General features: G+C 58.0%; 1 protein-coding gene across 4 annotated transcripts in view; it reads right to left on the bottom strand.

Moving 5' to 3' along the window:
- LOC105473140 (castor zinc finger 1) overlaps positions 1–20,061 on the bottom strand; it is a 158,939-nt gene that overhangs the window by 45,313 nt on the left and 93,565 nt on the right. For 2 of the 4 annotated variants that reach the window (XM_071100883.1, XM_071100892.1), the window contains exon 4: positions 9,687–9,725. In XM_071100883.1, the coding sequence (XP_070956984.1) occupies positions 9,687–9,702 (16 nt within the window). In that variant the 5' untranslated portion in view covers positions 9,703–9,725. Of the gene's footprint in view, positions 1–9,686; positions 9,726–10,109; positions 10,328–20,061 lie in introns of those variants that run through there. The other 2 variants (XM_071100880.1, XM_024790130.2) reach the window with 2 other exon arrangements.

Genomic DNA, 20,061 nt, shown 5'->3' with positions numbered 1-20,061 from the left:
TGGGGGTTGCCTTGTCCACATCCTCTCCAGAAGCCCCGCCTGGACTGTGATATGTTGGGGGAGAAGGCTCAGTGTTAAAGCGGTGGGATCGCAGCTGCAAGCCCTTTTTTAGGCCAGGTCAAGCTTCCAAGCAGTGCCCTGCCATGCCTTGCAGGGGGCGGGGGGGCACGAGCATGCCCACCCCAGCACATGCGCCTAGTGGAACGCAGCAGCCTGGGAACAAGTTTTGGTAGCACGAGGGGGTTTAAGTGGAGCCAGCCGCAAGTCCCCCTCCTGGACAGAGACGTAGTCCATTCAGGAGGTGCCTGGGCTCTCCAGGACCCTGAGGGTGGGACCATGTCAAGTAGCCCATCCTCCTGCCTCCAAACAGGGCTGACTAACCCTCCCAGTTTGCCCAGGACTTGGGGGATTCACACACATGGGTCTTTGCAGTTCTGGGCAAACTGGGGTGGTTGGTCATCCTATTTCGAGACACCACGAAGCTGACCACACGGTCTGAGAGCTGGAAACTCAGCCCGGAGTCTAGCTCGCATCTGCTCCTCGGGTCTCACACTCTCGGGTGTCAGAAATCCTCTCTTTCCTGGGCGAACTGATGACACAGGGCCTCTCATGCCTGTGGAGGCCAGACCTGAGCCTTTCCCATCTGTAGGTTTTGAAAAGCTGGTTCCTGTCATTGAGAGGGATGCTGAGCACACATGGAATGTGTCCTCCCAACTCAGCCGCCCATGGGGGAGCCCACAAGGAACCCCCAGCATGGGACCTGGCCCAAAGGTCCTCCTGGAATGGAGTTGTCTTGCCTGAAACCCTTGCATTTATCAGATGAGCATGGCCTCCCCGCCAGGCCCCCTGGTATAATCCTTTCATTAATTTACTATTACATGGGAAATTACTCCTTACCCAGGAATATAAGTTTTCATCTTATTTTAAGTTAGATTCTTAAAGCAATTACCAAGGCATCTGGCGATGACTTCACCGCTGCGGCCGGGCCCCGCAGGGGAGAAGGGCGGCCCTGAAGCTGCACAGGCCCTAGAGGGGAGTCTGGGGAGAACTGGGAGGGAAGTGGGGGGCACCCTGTCATCTCTGATATTTGTTGTTTGTGGAAAAACTCCTTTCCAGTGCCACCTGCCCCATGAACCCACTGGTGACAGTTGCTGAAAAACCTCGGCAGCTGGGGCCTCGGGAGCATGCTCTATTTTTAATTGTTTGATCAGAATATTCACTCATCTAGGCCCATTCCCAAGACGCATTTCCCAGCCAAAGGGTTCCCCCATTTCCCACACCTTCTTCCCTCTCTCTCTCATCAGAAATCAATTTTGAAATTAATAATCAGAGACACAGACCTCGGTGAGTTTGTCAGGAAGCATGGCGTTGGAGAGAAGGGAGGCTCCTCCCCAACCTGGGAGCCCTCAGAGTGGCCTTGACTGTTTTCTCTCTGAGCCACTGATCCTCAGCCCCCGGGCACGAAGCTGGCCCCGCATGGCCTGGCATTGCTACGCCTGTCTGAGCCCCACCCTTCCTGGCAACAGGAAGACCCCAGCCTCCCTCTGTCTACTCTGCCTCTGCTTATTCAAAAACCTCGGGGGCAGGGCAGAGGGGCTGGGGATAGCCAGGAAGCTCCTGGGAAGGACAGGGAGGGGACACTGGGAGGGAGGCATGTGCCCCCAGACTCAGAGGGGCTGGAAAGAGGCTGACTTTTCATTTCAGCTTCCATTTACTAGAGGAAGGGAGCCCACAGGGGCAGCTGCCGGCCTGTCCCCCAACCAGCAAGTCACACAACCCAGCTCCAGCTGGTGTCACTGGGGCCTGAGGCAGACCATGCTGCTAGGAAGAGGCTACTGGGGCCAACCTGACCCCGTGGCCCCCACCTGACCCCTTCCCAGGAAGGGCTCCCCACCCAGCACGGGGAGCCCATGGCTGCCTGGACGTCCTCTCCTCTCCTTATATGCCCTTGGCCGCACCACTGTACTCTTCCCTCTCAAGGTCACAGGGCCGTCCACACCAGGAATATTTACTCACCGGACTGGCCCTGTTAGCAGCACTCACCACAAATATGCTTTCTGATAAAGTTGGCAGAAAAAAAATTCTAGAGCTCACACCAATGTCAGAAATCATCCCCTGCCCCTGCCAAGGGAGCACGAGGTGGGGCCTGGAAACAGGTCACACACCAACTGTGGGGCAGCCCTGGGGGTGCTTGTATCACGCCCCCTCTCCCCTTTCTCCTTCCTGTTTTACCCGGGACAGCCTGTTGCCCAAGGGACCAAGGGCTGGGGACGGGTAAGCTGAGGACTGGGTCTTGGGGGCACTCGGACCTCTGGAGGACGAGGCGGGTAGGGTGTCACCTGGGCTGCCCCCCAGGCCGTCTCAGCTCACTGCGCCCCTCCCCGCCACCCTCTCTTGGTGCACAGGGGCTCTGCATGTTTTTATTACCTGTTTGACTCACCGCCTTATTGCTTCTCCCCTTAATGGGGCCGTAACCGTGGAAACAAGGAATAAACGGCCACCAGAAAATGAGATGATTAAACAGGTCACCCTGGCAAACAAACTCAGCTAAGGAACCTCTGGGGGTGGGGACGCTAGGCTGCCCCTCCCCCACCCGTGGCCAGAAGGCCTGGACCAGGTCCTGACCACACTGTCCCACACCTAAAAGGAGCGGGGCAGATGCTGTGGGGCGCCCCCTGCCGGGCAGTGGAGAGCCAGGTCATCCTTCTGCGAGGCAGCCCCTGGCTTCCTGTGGCCTTGGGTTCCCAGGCTGAAGGGGTGACAGAGAGGGAGGCACTAGGCTAGAGGGCGGTGAGGATCACAGCTGTGGGGAAGAGGCACTTCCCAGTGACAAAACTTGCAGGAGCCTCTCCCAGCCGGCCTCCGGGAGGCCTCCTGCTCTCCCACTGCACTAGGGTTCCCCCACCTAAAGCTCTGCCCGGCTCCTCCAGTCCCCCATTCTCACACAGCACAGTCCCTCCCAGGGCCCCCTTAGCTCACCGAAAGAGCCCCATAACAAAAGGCCAGGCGAACTTTGGGAACACCTGGTCTCTGGAAACACAAAATGTGTCTGTTTCCCAGCCCCTGCCTTCTCCTCCAAAGCCAGGCAGCGCCCTAGCCTCAGCCAGGTGGCATCAAGAGAGGGCCCTCTTGGCTTTAGGAAAGCTCTCAGCAGGTGAGTGATGACAGCACCGGCAGGGCCCAGAGGGCCAGAGGAGACCCCAGAGTCAGGCCTGTGGGACATTCTAAGAGCAGATGCCCCGGCCAGGAGTGGCCCACACACCACGCCCGGGGCAGAGGCCTGAAGCCCTGGCGCCTGGCTGGCCCTCAGTCTGGGTGTATCCCTGTCTTTCTGGTCTCACTCCCTGCCCTGGGTCTATCTAGCTGGAGGGATCCCGGAAGCAGGGAAGAGAATGAGAGATGGTAGACATGCAGAGATCTGCTCAGGAGGAGAGACAAAGGGGAGAGGGAGAGGGCAAGGGAGGAAGTGGAGAAGGGCCCGGATCACCCTGTGGCTGCAGCCCTCCTGTCCCCACTAGGCAGCAGACTGACCTCCCAGTCCCAGGCCATGGCCATGGTTAGGAGTTATTGTGGGTGCCATTCAACCATCCCACTCCCGTCTTTATCCTTACCATTCCCCTACCCCTTTCACGTCATCCCAAATCCCAGCCTCGCTCCTTCCTGTAAACCAGGCTCTAGAAAGCTCTCAAGGAGCTAAAACCCAGGTCCCAAGGGAATCGGCCAACATTTCCTGCCTTCCTCCTTCTGCCCCCACTAAGAAGCCAGGGAGGCACTTGGGGAAGAGGCACATCAATCAATCAGTTCCACCAGCACTTACAGCGGGAAGGCGTGAGCCCCGGCCCATACCAGGCCTGGGGAGGAGGTGGCGGTACACCAGCTACCAACTAATGGTCACCGTTAGGAGCAGCCGTGGCAGAGGAAAACAAGGGCTCTGCCCGATCTCCTGGGGATCAGGGCATATGAGTCAGAGTGCTGGGTCCTGGCACAGCAATGTCACAGGTGTACCCAGAGCCTCAGAGCAGCAGGCCCACAGCCAGCAGCTTCTCTCTTTTTCCAGGGCCAAGGGGGTGTGAGGCTGGAAAGGTTGCACGGGGCAAGAAAGGTAGCAGGGAGGGCCCGGCTTTAGGGAGCTGGGTGGCCTGGATGAAAAAGACAGAAAAACGTGGTTGCACAATGGGAAGCAAGAGTTCTGCTCTTGGAGGGGGAGGGAGGACAAGGCACAGAGAGAAGGGTCTGGCTAGGAGTCTAGAAAGCGTGGTGGCGGAGGGAGGTCCCTTAAGGCCATTCTTTCACAAAGCTCCCTGGGTCCTGGCCCCTGGCTCCTTGGCCTGGTGGGACAGCAGACCGCTCCTCTCCCTCCACTAGGCAGATGCTGCCAACACAGGGGCCCAGGCAGTCCTCATTTCCGTCTCTCCTGCTGCAGGAGAGCCTCCCATGCTTCCTGGGTTTCAGGCCTCGCCTCCCACATGGGTCTCTCCCCGAACAGGAGACCACACATCCTGCTGAGTTGAGGGTGTCAGGTGCTGTTCTGTGGCCAGGCAGCCAGAGGGGTATGTGCTAGACCACCAAGCTGCTGCCCTGCACAGGTGGTCCCGGTGAGGCTGCCCCCCATCCTTTGCACACCGGGGCCGTCCGCCCTCCTCCCGCTCCCAGCTTCTCTCTACTCATTGTACCCTGGCCCAGCTACCCCAGAACAGCTGCTGCTTGCCGTGGGGACCCACAGGCAGTAATTATTACAGTGCAACTTCCTTCCCCCTCTGAAGATGAGGAGGAGGAGGAGGAAAAGGAGGAAGAGGTGGTAGCAGTGGCCAGGGTGGTCAGGGTTTAAAAACCAGCTCAGGGAAGGCTGTGTTAAAAGGTGAGCCTTGGGGCCTGGGGGCATGGGGGGTGGGTCGGGTGGAGGAATGGCCGGAGCCCTGGAAGAGTGTTGGGCCAGCCCTTCTAGAGGGGGCTCATGGAGGCTGGGGCTGCACCACTGACAGGGCAGGACCCAGGAAGAAGAGAGGTTGGGGCCAAGAGCCTTTCCAAGCCCCACCCAATCCCCTGCTCAGGCAGCGGGCATGGCCTTGAGCCAGGGTAGCCACTTTCACGAGGAGATGCCGCCGCATGGCTCAGCCCTCCAAAGGTGCCTGCATTTATTTTATTTTTCCATCATAAAAACTCAAGCTGCAGCCCAGCTAGATTCCCAGGCTGTGGGGGCTGGGGGAACACCAGTAGTACCGACAAGGCCAGTAGAGAGGTCTGAGTAACACCCACACTCAGTGCCTTTCTTGGAGAGGAGAGTGAATGGGTTCTCCTCGCTGGTCCCTACCAGGGAAAAAGGGCCGGGGGTGGGGTCTCTCCAGGGAGCCTTTCGGACCTGCCCCTCTGCCTCTGCCTCCTGTTGGGGAGGAAAGGCTATGCTAGGCCTTTTGCCTCAGTTTCCTCTGATGTCTTGCAACTAGAACCAGGGCTGGTTCAAAGGGCCACTTCACAGCCCAGAGCTGCCTGTCTCCAATGCTTTCTACCAAAGAAAAGGTCCAAATAATGTGCTCCTCACCTCGTCCACTCACCCCCTACTCCCGCCCGCCAAGACTGCCCCACTGAACAAAATCAAGTTGCGAGTCAGTCAGCCAGAGATCTGAAAGGCCATCTGATGCTCAAGTCCCTCCAAATGTCACTAACCGGTGCACAGCACAAACGTCTGTTCGAATGGTACCAGGAAAACCATGACTTCTGAGACGGCCCATTCTGTCCCGGGCTCTGACAGCTCCTTTCTGCCAAGATGGCCCCAGAGCACCTACCCCCTGCAGCAGACTGGCAAAACCCATGCCCAACCTGGCTACAGGGGCTGGCCCCAGCTCAGACTGGTTGAGTGGGTGTATCTGGCCAAGTAAAGGCTGGAGGAAGGAAATTGAGAGCAATCTGCTCTGCCCTAAACCCGGCTTGGAATCTCTTCCTCCAGAACAGCACAGGAACCTTCTCAATCCCCGGTGCCTGGCAGGTCGAAGGTGTAACCAGAGCTAGTGAGGTTCCTAGAAGCCTCCACACTTGGCGAGGCTCTGGCCTTGACCTGGCGGCTCATGGAAGGTCTGATCTGAAGGCGGCTGACATTCAGGGTAGGAGGCTGAGCAGCACACACGGGGGCTGGGTTGGGAATGCCAAGTTCTTTGCTCTCTGGGCTCAGACACCATCTAGAAGAAGTCTGTGGCCTACCTCAAGACAGTATGCTCTCAAAGCATGGGGCTACTGAGAAATTCCACTCTGAGAATCAGGAAAATGAGCCAGCCTGGCCCAGCTTCTGATCCCACGCTTCCTGGCCTCCCCACAGCTGAGGCCTGGGTCATCTGCAATGGGGGGTCTGCTGGCAACACAAGGGGGTCCTGGCCTGGAGCCCCAGAAGGAGAAGGAAGTAGGCCAGGCTTCCTCCCACTGACCCACCTTGACAGCAAGGCTGCAGCCACAGCGTCGCATGGACAGCGCTGTCCCTCACCGGCTCCCCCTGCAGTCTGTGGCCATCCCTTTAAACTTGCCCTCTTGCCTCTTTGGCCCTTGACCTTGTAGAGCTTATCTTGGCTCCTCCGTGCCTTGGACAGCCCCACCCTTTCGTCTCAAGAAGAGAAGGGGCAACTATCACCAGATCCCCACAAGTCAAGGGCAAGAGCCTGCTCAGAGCTCCACCCGTGTTTCACCACCATTTTCACCCTGGCTTCTGGTTGTGTTCAGGGCCTGGGCATCAGCCTGGTGGGGCCTAACCCTGGGAGCTTCCCAACTGCAGGATGGATATACCTGTGTCTGAAAGCTTCCTCCCTTCTCCCCTCCCCCCTCCCAACTCCCTCCCCCAGGGAAATCACTCTAAAAGGGCCTAATGGAACTATGTCCTCCTCTCTTCCTCTCTCCCCTCTCTCCCTCCCTCTCTCTCTTTCCTTTTTTTTTTTATTAGCATTTGTGGAATTTATTCCCAAACTCTCCTAATCTTCCGTACACAACCATTTGATTTGCATAACCCAACCCCCTCTCATAAAAACTGGCTGCTAGTTTAATTAAAAAATGTAAATTTGCTGTCATCTCGGGGCCTGGTGAATTAGGACGACATCGGCATTTTTTATTGCTAAAGACGTCCAGATTGATCCAGCCCTTGGCTGAACTATGGTTGGGGAAAGGGGGTCCACATGGTCCCTGAGGGTCCTGAGGTCCTGTTGTCCCCTCCTGAGAAGGCTTGGCTCTCCCACCACTGGCGTCCTTATGGCTGAAGGCCTTCAGGACCTAGATGTGTCCAGGGCCGTAGGGCATGTTAACCTATGATCAGAGGTTTGGTGGGTCCATGATGCCAGCAGCCCTTCAGGGCCTGCACCCCTGGCCATGGACTGTGTCAGAGAGGCCGTCGGCTGAAGCTGCCCATGCTGCCCCCAGAGGAAGGGACCCTCACTTCACCAGCCATGAGCCCTGGCCAGAGATGAGGCCTGCGGCCCCGGCTGTGTCCCGTGTGCACTGTGAAGTTGAGGGAGCTGTTCCCAGCTCCTGAAGATGAGCATGGAGTCAGCCCAGGGACCCGCTCAGAGGGGATCTCAGCATCCTCATCTGCTTCCCTTTTTTGGTGAAGTGGGGGGAAGAGTGTTTTTCTTCTGAAGTTCTGAGATTATAAGTGAAACTTCCAAGTTCAAAGAAGAGACTGAGATGGTATCACCAGATGACTCCTCCAGGAAACAGTCAGAACTCTGCCACCCTGGGCCTCCCCTCTGGCCAGAGTCCAGGCCTGAGTCCCACTGGGAGTGCTCTACTCCAGCTACAGGAGGAACCAGCTGACCTCAGGGTCCCTTCTAGCTTCTAGGAAAAGTTTCCAGAACCTGTCCCTGGAGTCCTGGGAGAAGTCAGTCTCCCTAAGGCCCAGGAGAGACACCAGCAGAGGCTCTGCCACCTGCCTCCTACCAGGGCTGGGAGGCCCTCGTTCCAGTCAGGACACCCTAGAGAAGGGCTTTGGAGTACTGTCCCCACGACAGACTTGGAGGGACTTGTTGGTGGATGGCAGGAGGATGGACACTGGCTCCAGCTGGCACTCAGGTTAGGAGGAGACCGGCCAGAGGGCCTGCTTTCCAGCTCTGTAATGCCTGGGTCCCTTGTGCGGGCCCACAAGCAGAGGCTCGCCTGCCCCAGGTTGGGGGGGGCGTGCCTTGCCACCAGGCCCATCTCTGAGGTCTGCTTCTTGGCTGGGATGGGTGGGGCCCCATTTCCGAAGAAAGGGGGTGGGGCCTGAGAGGGAGGTAATGAGACACTGATTGGAGGTGGGGGTGGGCAGGTTCTCTGTGGGAGTGGAGAGCAGGGAGGGGCAGGGTGGTAGCCATGGCCCTAGACACCTTTACCACTTTGCCCAGCAGGGGGTGTCACACCCTTCCTGGGCACAGAGGTCCTGAGGCCCTCCACATTGGACCAGCCAAGATCACACCTGGTGTCACACAATCCTCAAACTCTGCAAATGACACCGCCCTTCCCCCTCGACAAACACAGGCTCTTCTTCACCGGCCATCGTGCCACCTATCCTCGGCCCCTCAGGGCTGCCTCCTGTCTCTCTGCCCACTCCCCTTTGACCTTAGAAGGTTAGATATCAGCTCATGGGTCCCAAGGGCCGATGCTGTGAACTTGGGCCTATTATAAACAACAACGCTAACAGCCACCAGTATCACCTATCCCATCAATGAACCAGGAGAGTTCAGAGATCAGTCTCAATGAACGATCGGGCTGTTTGTTTCTTTTAAAACATTTAAGAAGACAGCTGCTTTTGTAAGCCTCACATGTAAGGGTCCTGGTCAAAATTTGGTTTCAATAGCCAGGGCCCATGGGAAGCCCGCAAGAGCTGAAGGCAAAAACACTGGAAAGAATTAGATTAAAACCAAGAAAACACCAAAATCTCAGGATAAACTGCCCCAGGCGAGCACCAGGCCTCCTGGAACCCCTGGCCTTGTCCCACAGGAGGCCCCCAAAACCTAGATACCTAGGCTGAGTAGTCCTTCCGGTCCATCACCACCCCCCAGGGTGGGGGCTAAAGAGGTGGGTGGGAGACAGTCCAGGGCCCCTCACTTTGAACTGATAACAGCCACCTCATCCCACAGATTCTCAGGTGAAAAATACTCATTAGCCATAATAAGCAGCTTGATCATCCGACACAGCCTTGTCCCAAATAAATTAAATTCCTTTACCTTGAGACAGTCGCCCCGAAACCAGACTAACCACCTTTCCCAACAGGACGCTGCTTTCAAAAACTAAACCACCCCCCACTAAAAAAATAAAAACACACACCCCACAGCCAGACACACAAAGATCTTTGCAGAGAACAAAAAAAAAAAAAAAAAAAAAAAAAAAAGCACACACACAGAAAAAAACACGAAGCCATACAAAAAACACGGAGAACAAAAACCCCACAAAAACCCCCTAAATCCTCTCTCTGGGTGCCCCCCAGCTCCTGCTCCTCTCGGTTCTTTCATAATGACAAGCATCACATTAGTCACAGCCTCTAAGCAAGTGGCAAATAACAACAACAACAGCCTCAGAAGTCGCCGATCCCGAGGCCGGGACGCCGGGAGGCAGCCGCCCCGACCCTCCCGGCCCCCACCCGGCCCCGCCGCCACCTCATTGGGCTAAAAATAAGAACTTCCGTAAAAGAAGCGAAAGAAAAGTGAAAGAGCCGCCCCTGCGTTCCCACCGGCCGGTACCTGTTCCAAGATCCATTCTCTTCTCCTTGGTCCCAAACTCTTCGCGGAACGCCACCAGGGGAAGACCGGGAGAGAAGAAACACGGGGTTAGCGTCTCGCGGGACCCCAGCCGCCCGCCCCGCGCGCCCCCCGCCCCGCAGGAGCGGCCCGTCCCGGGCGGGCGCCGAGGCCGCGGCGGAGAAACTTTCTCCTCCGCGCCGCCCGCTTCTCACGCTCGGCCCCGCACGCGCCCGCGGCTCCGCGCAGCCCGAGTTTCTCCAACTAAGGCAGCAACTCTCGGCCGGCGCGGCCCCGGCTTGGGGGCCCGGGCCGGGGGATCCGTGAGGCCCAGAGGCGCCCCCGTCCCGCCGCCAGCGCCCCGCGCCGGGGTCGCCGCCCGAGACCGCGGCCCCCGGGCCTCCCCCGCCCGCGCCCGGTACTCACCATAGTCGGAGAGTCGAAAGCCGAATTCACTTAAATAATCAACTTTCATAATACTTAATTAATGCCTAATTGCAACTGATTACTCCCCGAATAACAAGTTGTTTTAAAGCCCTGATGTCATTGCTCCTGCCGGTAACACTCAGGGTAACAGTTTGGCAGGAGGGAGCGGGCGGGCGGGCGCGGCCGGGGGTTGCTGCCAGGAGCCGCGGTGATTGGCAGGGCGGCCGCGGCACCGCCTCCTCGGCCCGGCCCGCGCCGGCCCCGGCAGGTGAAAGAGCAGAGCGCGGCCCCGCCGCCGCCGCCACCGCCGCCGCCGCCGCCCGGTGCGCCCGCCCGCCCGCCCGCCGCCCGGTGCCGGAGTGAATGGGCTCGCGCTCGCTCGCGCCCCCCGCCGCGCGCCCCCGCCGCGCGCGCCCCCCTGCGCGCGCCCGCGCCGCACTGCCAGGGCGGCCGGCCCCATTGGCTCTGCGATTCCCCAAACCTCTGGCTCCGGGAGGAGGGGGCGGGGACTTGCGCTCAGAGCTGGCGGGAGGGGACTCGGCGCGGGTCGGGGAGCGCGGCCGGAGGACGGCGCCCGCGGGCACGCGCCCACTCTTGCCGGCCGCCGGCGGCCGCGCGCGCGCTCGCACGCTCCCAGCGGCCGCTCGGGCCCCGCGAGCGCGACCGACGGCCGCCGCGCGCGCCTGCCCTACGCCCCGCGCGGCCGCGCTAACTTTTCCGCGAGGGCGGGCGCAGGTGTGAGGCGCCGCGGGGCCGCGCCCGCCGGGCCGCGCGCTCCCCTGCCCGCTGCCTGCGGGCTCGGGGCTCCTTGGGTAGCACAGGGATTTCGTGTTCCCCTCACAGCAGTGGCGGCTCTTGGAGCTGGAGGAACAGGAGTGCGGGGCTAGGCGGGTCAGAGCGCAGTCAGGCCCGCGCGCCCTCGCATCCCGCTTGTCCCCAGCCCTGGGCCTGACGAGCGCCGGCCTGGGACACACCGGCCTGGGACACGCACTGGGGTCTCCTCCGCGTTGCTTTGGTTTTGCCCTTAAAACTGGTCCAAGTGTCCTCCCAGAGCCTCCCCGGTCTTTCGGTCTTTCTCCCCGCTCCTCCCTCAAAGTTGGGCCATCTGCCCTGCAGGCCAGACGAATGGAGATCGGCCCCCCCCTTCCCCCACAGCCCCCGACCCAGGATCCCGGCCATCACTTGGGCTTCCTCCCTGCCTTGTCCCTCTGGCCTCTGCCCTAGGAAGGGTGCTCAACAGAGCACAAGCACCCTCAACCAGGGAGTCTGAGGCACATCGCGGCTCCTCCTCCTCCCCGCGCCCCCACCCCCCACCGCGTCGGGATCTGGGGCCAGGCCCTGTCCCCTTCAACGTGGAACCTCATATCCTGCCAGCCCATGGCCAGCCAGGCGCTTTGTGCTCCCCTTGCTCCTCCTCCTTTTCTGCCAGAGAGGGCAGTTTGAGGGGTCTCCCCACCATGCACAGTGCACCATGGGACATACCCAGATGTCCCTGCTGCAGCTATATATTTTGAGAGTCCTTAAATGTTGGTGACCTAAGTGACCCATCCGGCCCAGAGGGGCTCACGGAAAGAGACGGTGGGGTGAGCAGGGCCTTGGGCAGCCTTGCTAAGGAAGGACCTGGCTCTCCGTCCCTTCTTCACCTATCCTGCTGCCCTCCTCACCTCTCCCCACGCTCATCTTTCAGGAGGGGCCACACTGCCTTCAGATGAGGGGAGGGGAGCAGGGCCCAGGCTTCCCTGGTCTTTGGACAGCATCCAGCAACATGGCGCTGGCCTATTTTTGCAATAATTTCTATTTTGCAAAGGGAGGGGCCAGGGAGGCCTTGGGGCAAAGACATCAGGGAGTTAACAATCTACTCTTTCTCCTACTTTCCCCTCATTTTTCTCCTTTTTTCCTGCTTGCTCTATAGTTCTAAATGGCCTCGAACGGAGCTGGGCATCCCTCCCCTACTCCACTGCCCTTCCCACTGCCTTCCTGGCCGTCCCCACTCCTGGCCGTCACACAGCCCCATTGGCTCTGTAATTCCCCAACCCATCCCTACATAGGAACAGCAGCTGGAGAGGCCCAGAAACCTTATTGAGCTGCCCCTGGCCCCAAAACCTCGAATAAGGGAACAAAACTACCCCAAGTCTAAGCCTGGGAGTATGACTGCCTGTACCGGGCACCCAGCACAGAGGACTGTGTGCCTCTGCTCCCCACATGGGATCTCAGAGAGGGTATCTGTGTCCAGGACCACTGGGGGGTACACACATGCCTCTGGGTGTTGCCCCTAGTGACTCCCCAAAGCAAGGAATCGTAACAACAGGCTTGCAGCTCTGGCTGGTGACAGCAAGTGATCAATCCCCACCCCAATCCTGAGCCTCTGCTGTCCTGTCTGGGCAACTGTGTGTAGGAGGAAGCCTGGAGGCAAGGGGTAGAAGAGGTGATTTCTGGGTGCATTTGAAGATGTCTGCACAGATGGGGAGCTCCTTGCATACGTGACCCACATAGCCACTGGCTGGCTCGGAATGTCCTCCTCGGCTTCAGCTGACAGTGGTCAGAGCCTGACCCCTGAGGAGGGTGTGGAGGGGAAAGGAAGCATATTCCCTCTAGCTGCCCAGGCAGAACCACCTGGATTGGCCACCCAGTAACTCTGGGGCCTCAGGTAGACAAAGGCTGTAGAGGAATGGCGGAAGAGACAGGACTCGAGAGAGCTTGGGGGACGGCAGCCAGCGGTGGAGGGAGGCGTGGGGATGCCTGGAAAACCTCCGTTCTGCCAAGTCCCTGGCCAGGTAGCCACAGGCCGAGTGGGCCCTGCCCAAGAGGAAAAGGCCTTCCTCTTGGAGGAGCAGGGGTCAGAGAAGCAAGGAACAGGCCAACTCGGAGTGCAAGGATTTATGAAGGTCAGAGAAGAAGGCGGGGGCTTCGAGGTCGTGGGGTGTGAGTCAGAGGCTGTGTCATGGAGGGGTCCCCAGATTATGCGCCCCCCCTTCTCTGTCTCTGAGTGTATCTGCTCGTACCAAGAGGAGAGGTATCTTTTGAGGCTATGGCCCATCTTTGCCTTGAGGACTCCAACATGGTGACACCTGAGACCCCAAAACCAGGCCACAGTGAGGACCTTCATGTCTGGGACTCAAGGGATGGAAATCCAATGCCATAATCTCTCCTGGTCTTGAGTCCCCAGACCCAGAGCCTCCAGCTCCTCCAGAGACAGCCCACTCGCAAGAGAAAAAGAAGAGTGGAAGTCAACCCAGCGGTCTCCCCCATCCCAGGCTCCCCACCTCAGCACCAAGGAAAGCCATCCGCCCTTCCTGTCACACTGCCATCGCTGGTTCCTTTTCCCCCCCCGCACCCCCAGGTTGCCCACTCACTCTCTCTCCCTCCCCAGCCTGGAGCCTTCTCACTCACCAGCCTGTTTACACACCAGGTATCTCATGCTTTATCTGCTCTCATTTTGAATTTGTAACTTTCACATAAACTTGAACAAAGCTCCTTTTGTTCTGGCACCCCACCCCAGGATCCCAATAAACTGGTTCCATCTGAGGCGACTGGGCCAGGGCACAGAAGCCTTGGCCAAAGGACTGCGTGTGCCTGCGAACAAGCATGTTCGCACCTGCGATGGAGTCCGTGTGTTTGCGTGTGAGCCCGCTCCGGGGCCGATGGAGGGAGGGTATCAGGAAAACTGTGAGCCAGCGAAGTGGACGGGAAGCGTGGGGTCCGAGGGAGGGCAGAGCCAAGGCACCACGGCACGGCCACGGGCACAGGAGGTCGTGGGCCACAGACAGGTGGGTGTTGGGGCAGGGGGTCAATAGGATGAGAAGGAAACAAAGGGGAGAAAGGAGCCACAGCGTGGGTGGCGGAGCGAGGGCCGCGCCGAGTGTAAGGCAGACGCAGGGATTGCATTATGGCAGGAGAGGGGCTGGCACAGCCGCACGCTCGGCCCCGTAATCCTGTTAGCCAGCAATCTCCATTCCGAAAGAGCTTCATTTCTTTGTGAATATTTGTAAACTAGATATCTAATGGAAAATTATAGGAAAATTATAGTGAAATTCATGACGGAGAAATCCGATTATCCCTAATTCAATTATGCCATCTTAGCCCACACAGCACATTTCCCATTTTTTTCCCATAAATACCGATGCCAGGGGTCCCGGTAATCAAATAAAATTGAAAATCATCTTCCCATTAAATTCAATTAGCCGCAATTTCTAAAGCCTATCAGAGATTTTAATTACTAAATTATAAAATTCTCCAATGCTAAATTGAAACCAAAAAAATTGCACATCCTTATATTTCAGAGAAAAAAAAAAGGGCCAGCAAAATCCTTGAAAAATGCCCTCTTCTCTGTGGCCGGCTCCGAAGCAGCCTCCCCACCTGAGAAGAGGCTCACCACTGCTGCCTACTTGTCCAGCTGGGGATGAAGCCAAGGGACCATGGAGGGGCCCTGGCAGGGGAGGGCTGAGGGGGACTGGCTTAACAGAGGGGCGAGCCGCACCTCCAACCCCAGCGAGCTTCTCCACACTGGCCTTCCTCTTGTGGGCTCTCCTGGCTCCTGAGAAGTCCTCAGCTCTGTCTCTTACCAGGAAGCCTCTAACTCCCAGCGTCACCTTCTTGGCCCATGAATTGGGCTCAGGCTTAGGTCACAGCTTGGCCTCGGGGCTCTGTGTGGCTCCAGGACAGCGGACAGGAGGCAGCCAGCTCTTACCCAAGCACAGGCTGTCTAGCCACTCAGCTGCCCCCTGGCCCCGCACCCATGGCCTGGCCTGGGTTGGGGGTGGGAGCAGGATGGAACCTGGGGTTGGGGGTGGACGGGTATCACAGCATGGCTCCATGGTCCAGAGGCTGCTCGCTCCAGGGTGTTCTCAGGGGCCTATGAGGCCTGGCAGTGTACCAGCCTCCAGGGAGAAGAGCTGGGGATCGACATGGCCCAAATCTGGCCTCTCCCTGCACTTCCAGCTCATCCTCCGTTCTCCTTACCCTCTCCTGGGAAGTCAACGGCCCTGAACTGGCCAGAAGGAACGCCCTTGTGCCCTGGGAGAGGCTCACACTTTCCCCCCATTTCCTTTTAGGGAAGTGCTGGCCACAACCCCAAACAGTAGCCCCTCCTCTGCCCCCACCCCCACATCCCACTTACCCTGCTCTAAAGGCTGCTCTCAGAGTCAGTAGAGCCTGGGGAGGTGGCATCGGTGGGGGCATAAAGTGACCCAAGGTCTGAAAGTCAAGGTAGGTGTTTGGGTGGGCAGCTGGCAGCCCTGGCAGATCCAGGACAGTCGGCAGAAGTCTTGCCGTCAGCCCAGCACCCAGGGAGCCGGGAGCAGGTTTAATTTGCCAGGCAGCCAGGAGTGCCAGCAGGGGAGGCACCCGCAAACAAAACAAAAACAAAAAAGTTAATTATCTTTGGCTTTTTCTTAATAAATATCCAAACTGGCCCGGCCGGATCCTCCGCTTTGGAGGGAGAGAGAAGAAGGAGGAAAAAACCCCAAACCAAAATCCAACAGGCTGATTCCCTTGTGTTTCCCTTCCCTTTTGTCTCGCCCTTGTAGGTTTCTCTTATCAGAAACAGCGATGGTTTCACATTAATTCCCAAATTTTTGTGAGTTCAAGAGTGTGGCCGCAAAAACTTTAAAAAAAAGTTTTGGGGTGGAAACGTGGAGTGTGAGAGAAGAGAGGTAGGTGGAAAGAAAAAGGTGAGAAGGAACAGAAGAGAAGCAGAGACAGAGAGAGAGAAAGAGAGCCAGAGAAAGAGAGAGAGAGAGAAAAAGAGAGACAGAGAGAGAGAGAAAGACAGAGACAGAGAGAGAGAGAGAGTATGAAGCAGGGAACTGGGCTAGTTGGGTTGCCCTGTGGGCCTGGCCCAGCCTGTGGCCCCAGCCCGGGTGGGGACCTGTTCTGGAATGTCGGGTTGGCATTTTGTCTCAGTTACAATGATCAGCTGCAGGAGATACGGGATTTCTCATTTTAAGCTCTGAAACCACTTAGGTTTCTCTGGCTACTTCAGCTACCCTGTTGCCGCTGGTTCCTGCGCCAAGCCTCCCTTCTAGGAGCAAGGCTGGGAGAAGCAGAGGGAGGGGTCCCGGGAGGGGAGGCTGGCTGTCCTTATGGGAGGTATGACGTTTTCTATGTGGAGTTGCCAGCGTACCTGGGAAGAAGACACGTGTGCTCCTGCCTGGGTCTAGGTGTTTGGATGGTGTATGTACACGCCTGAGCCTGAACTGTCAGACACACATGATAGGCACGTGTGTGTCAGGGGTGGGGTAGGGGTCAGCCAGGGCATCAAGCCATCCCTCATGGAGCACCAGCTCTGGAGTCTCAGTACCTGGGTTCACACCCCAGCTCCATCTTCCACGGGCTCTGCTCCGTGAACCCAGGCACTGACCCTCTATCTTCGCACCATGTTAAGGAAATCATCATTAGCGGAACCCTAGGTCTGCCGATGGTGGCGGATGGAGAGGGACTGCTAACGAGTACAGGGTTTCTTTCTGGGGGGATGAAAATGTTCTAAAATTAGATAGTGGTGATGATGGTACAACCTAGTGAATATACTAAAAACCATTGAATTGCACATTTTAAAAAGGTGAATTTTATGGTATATGAAGGATACCTCAATAAAGTGGTTATCAAAAAGTGGGGGAAAGACGGGGGACTCATATTGGCACTTCCTGAATAGAGTTGTTGCCACACGGCACTCAGCCCGCATACAGTCAGTGCTCAGTAAGGATTAGCTGTTAATAGGGATCAGTCCAAGGCCTGGGCTAGTGTCCATGGGTGTATACCGTTGGAGCTTACAAACGTTTACTTGGGCCCCTGATGCCAGGGCCAGCAGGTTGTCAAGCAGCTGAGCTGCCCCAGGTGTCTGGTGGGGCTCCTGAGCAGCTACTCCCTGGCAGGGAAGGGGGTGTGCGGCCCTCCTCCCGCCTCCCGCCTGAGTCCCTGGAGAGGAGGCTGCCCACCGTGGCAGGCGGGTTCCCGTGCCGCACTCTGCCCGTCTCACAGACACTCATATTCTCCGTGTGCAGCAGACCGTGAATTCACCTTCATACTAGTTACAGGGTTATTTAGCTTCTCCTGATGCTGACAATCACAAACTTTAATTCTCTGCCTGGCTTCTCCCTGCTGTGCCCTCTGCCCACCCCCAAAATCCTTGGGAGAGGATGGGAAGGACTTAGGTCTAGCTCCCTCTCGCCAAAGCTCGCCCTTCAGAGTGATGGAGTGACGGGAGGAGGGGGGCGGTCAGAAGGAGGAGATGTCGGGCAAAGGGCTGGGGGGAGAACAGTGCGGGAGAGAGGAAGTACCACTAAGGCTAATGGGAGCTTCCGTCCTGCTCCTCCAGCCTGACACTAATGTATTCAACCTGACATCCCATCTTGTCATGAATGAAGACTCGGCCGATCAGGCTGCTGGTTTGAGGGCTGGCAGCCTCGGCCGGGACAGACCGGGGCCAGGGCTCAGGCCTGGGGCTGAGCCCCTAGGACGAGGCAACTGGCAGGGGGCTGGCTTTCCTGCCTCCTGCTGAACTAACAGGTGCCCATCCAGGAGCCGACCTGAGGGAGCCCATTCCTACCAGCCTGACAAGCCAGGCCTCGGTTTCTCCTACTCCCCCAGCCCATCTCCTGTTGGGCCAAGCCGTCCTGCCTATGGAGGCTTCTCTTGGGCTTCTGGCCCCGCTGCCTCGGCGGCACCTCTCTTCCTTTGCGGGAGGCAGGTGGATCTGCTCAGAGCTACTGCCAAACATTAGACGGGAAATAAAGACTCTGAGACATCCCCTACCACACACCCAAATCACACAATCCTGAGATGAGCACGGGGGACAGGTCCCAACCCAGGTGACACATGCCCGCTTCCTTGCCTGCTGGGAGGAGCTGCTGCTGCCCGGCTCCCCCCTGGCCAGCCCTGGTGGGGTCTTCCTCCCTCTCTTGCCTTGGCTTCAGCAGATTCCCTGCTTTCTATCTGCCCTGTGCATCTGCACCCTTTCCAGGAGCAGGCCCAGCTTCCAGCAGGTCCACAGAGGCCTCCCGCTGGCTCAGAGGCCAGTGAAGGGCAGAGATCTCAGACCCCTCCTCTTATCCACCACCTGCCTCCTGAAGTGGCCACATTGTCTTTCCCCAAAGCCTCCCGGGCTAGTGAAGTGAAGGAGGAACGATTTGCTTTGAGAAGCATCTGGGTGGAACAGGGGACTCTCACCCACAAAATCCAAGCTGGCCCCATCAGTCACTTGTTAGACAGAGAGTCCCAAGGGCAGAAGGCCAAGCCAAGAGGAATCACAAAGACCAGAGGCCTGGCAATGACCCGGGCCCGGGAGCTTGGAGAGGGAGACGCAGGGCTGGAGGCAGTGCTGGGAGGAGAGGGAAGCCAAGAACCCCGTTGGTGGATCCAGGTTAGTGTCTGCCTCCTCCCAGCCCCATTCCACTGCCCCATCCCTGCCAGCGGGGGAAGTGGCCACGGTGGCCTGGGCAAGAGAGATGTCAACGGGGCCGATGGGAGAAGGGGCTTGTTGACTGCAAACTGTCCATTATGGCTTAGATTATAAGCATATTGCACAGGGCTCTCTGCACGATGCCAGGGAAATCCAATACGCTGAAAGGTTAATGCAATCAATTAGGGTGACAAGGAAGTAAAGTAAAGCCTTCCGAGTAGATGAAAAGGAGAGAGAGAGAGAGAGAGAGAGAGAGAGAGAGAGCGAGCCATGGAGTTGTAGGGGTACTATGGGTGGTGGGAAGGCAAGGAGGAAGAGGAACTAGAGGGATGCAGAGAGGAGGCCTGGAGGGGAAAGAGAGATGGACAAAAGGTCAGGAGCCTGCAAAAAGAGGACAGCAAGAGAGATGGCAGCAGACCTAGCATGAGAGGAGGCCCAGCAGACTCTGCAGCAGACCTCTGACTGCAGGCGCAGCTTCTGTCTCCTTGCCCACTCCCTGCCAGCCTTTCCCCTCAGGCTTGGAGCCTGATTCCGACCTTGGCCCACAGCAGTAGAACCGGGCCAGGGCGGCCTTGGTCCCTGATCCTGGACAGAGCTAGCACCCACTGTGTAACCTCCAGGGCCTTCTCAGCCAGACTGCAGCCTGGTCCCCCCACCCCAACCAATAGACCCAGTCTCAGACCTGGACTCCCCCCTCGGCCTGCTTGCCCCTCAGCAGCTCCCGGCAACACAGCCTTCACAGCTTCTCCCAGGCACCCCAGCCCCTCTTTGCCACAAGCCTGGGAAGCAGAGAGCAGTTTACAGATAGAGAAACTGGTGCTCAGAGGTTATGCCGCTTCCCAGAGCCCTGACACAGAAATAGAAGATCCAGGGCTGCCAGTCCACGACCTGTGGGGCTTTTTATTCCAAGGTGCTCCCTGGAATCAGGAGCCCGCCCTTCTCCATAGGGTCAGACTCCAAGGCTCCCAGGGCAGAGGGTAGGGAGCTCTGTGGAATCAGCCCAGAGATGGCTGTAGCCTCTGGAGCACAAGCAGGCGGGAACTACCTGGTGGGTACCGGGCAAGCCACTTTAAGCCACAACAACTCACTCACTTGTCCCAGCAACCCTGCAAAGTAGATATTCTCCCCTTACAAAAGAGGAAGCTGTGAGGGCTGGGCACGGTGGCTCACGCCTGTAATCCCAGCACTTTGAGAGGCCGAGGCAGGCAGATCACAACGTCAGGAGTTTGAGACCAGCCTGGCCAATATGGTGAAACCCCATCTTTCCTAAAAATATAAAAAATTTGCTGGGTGTGGTGGTGGGCGCCTGTAGTCCCAGCTACTTGGGAGGCTGAGGCAGGAAAATTGCTTGAACCTGGGGGGCAGAGGTTGCAGTGAGCCGAGATCATGCCACTGCACTCCAGCCCGGGCAACAGAGCGAGACTCCGTCTCAAAAAAAAAAAAAAAAAGAGGAAGCTGTGGATCTGAGGTGAGAGAACTTGCTAAAGACTGCAGGGCTCCCGGGATACCAGCGGCGGCAAGAGCTCCGAGGAAGCAGGGGCTGCAGAGGAGAGGAAG

The sequence above is a fragment of the Macaca nemestrina genome, chromosome 1 (assembly GCF_043159975.1).
Source record: "Macaca nemestrina isolate mMacNem1 chromosome 1, mMacNem.hap1, whole genome shotgun sequence".
Lineage (NCBI taxonomy): Eukaryota > Metazoa > Chordata > Mammalia > Primates > Cercopithecidae > Macaca > Macaca nemestrina.
Note: the sequence above shows the minus strand (reverse complement) of the source record. Positions and strands in the feature narration are given on the sequence as shown.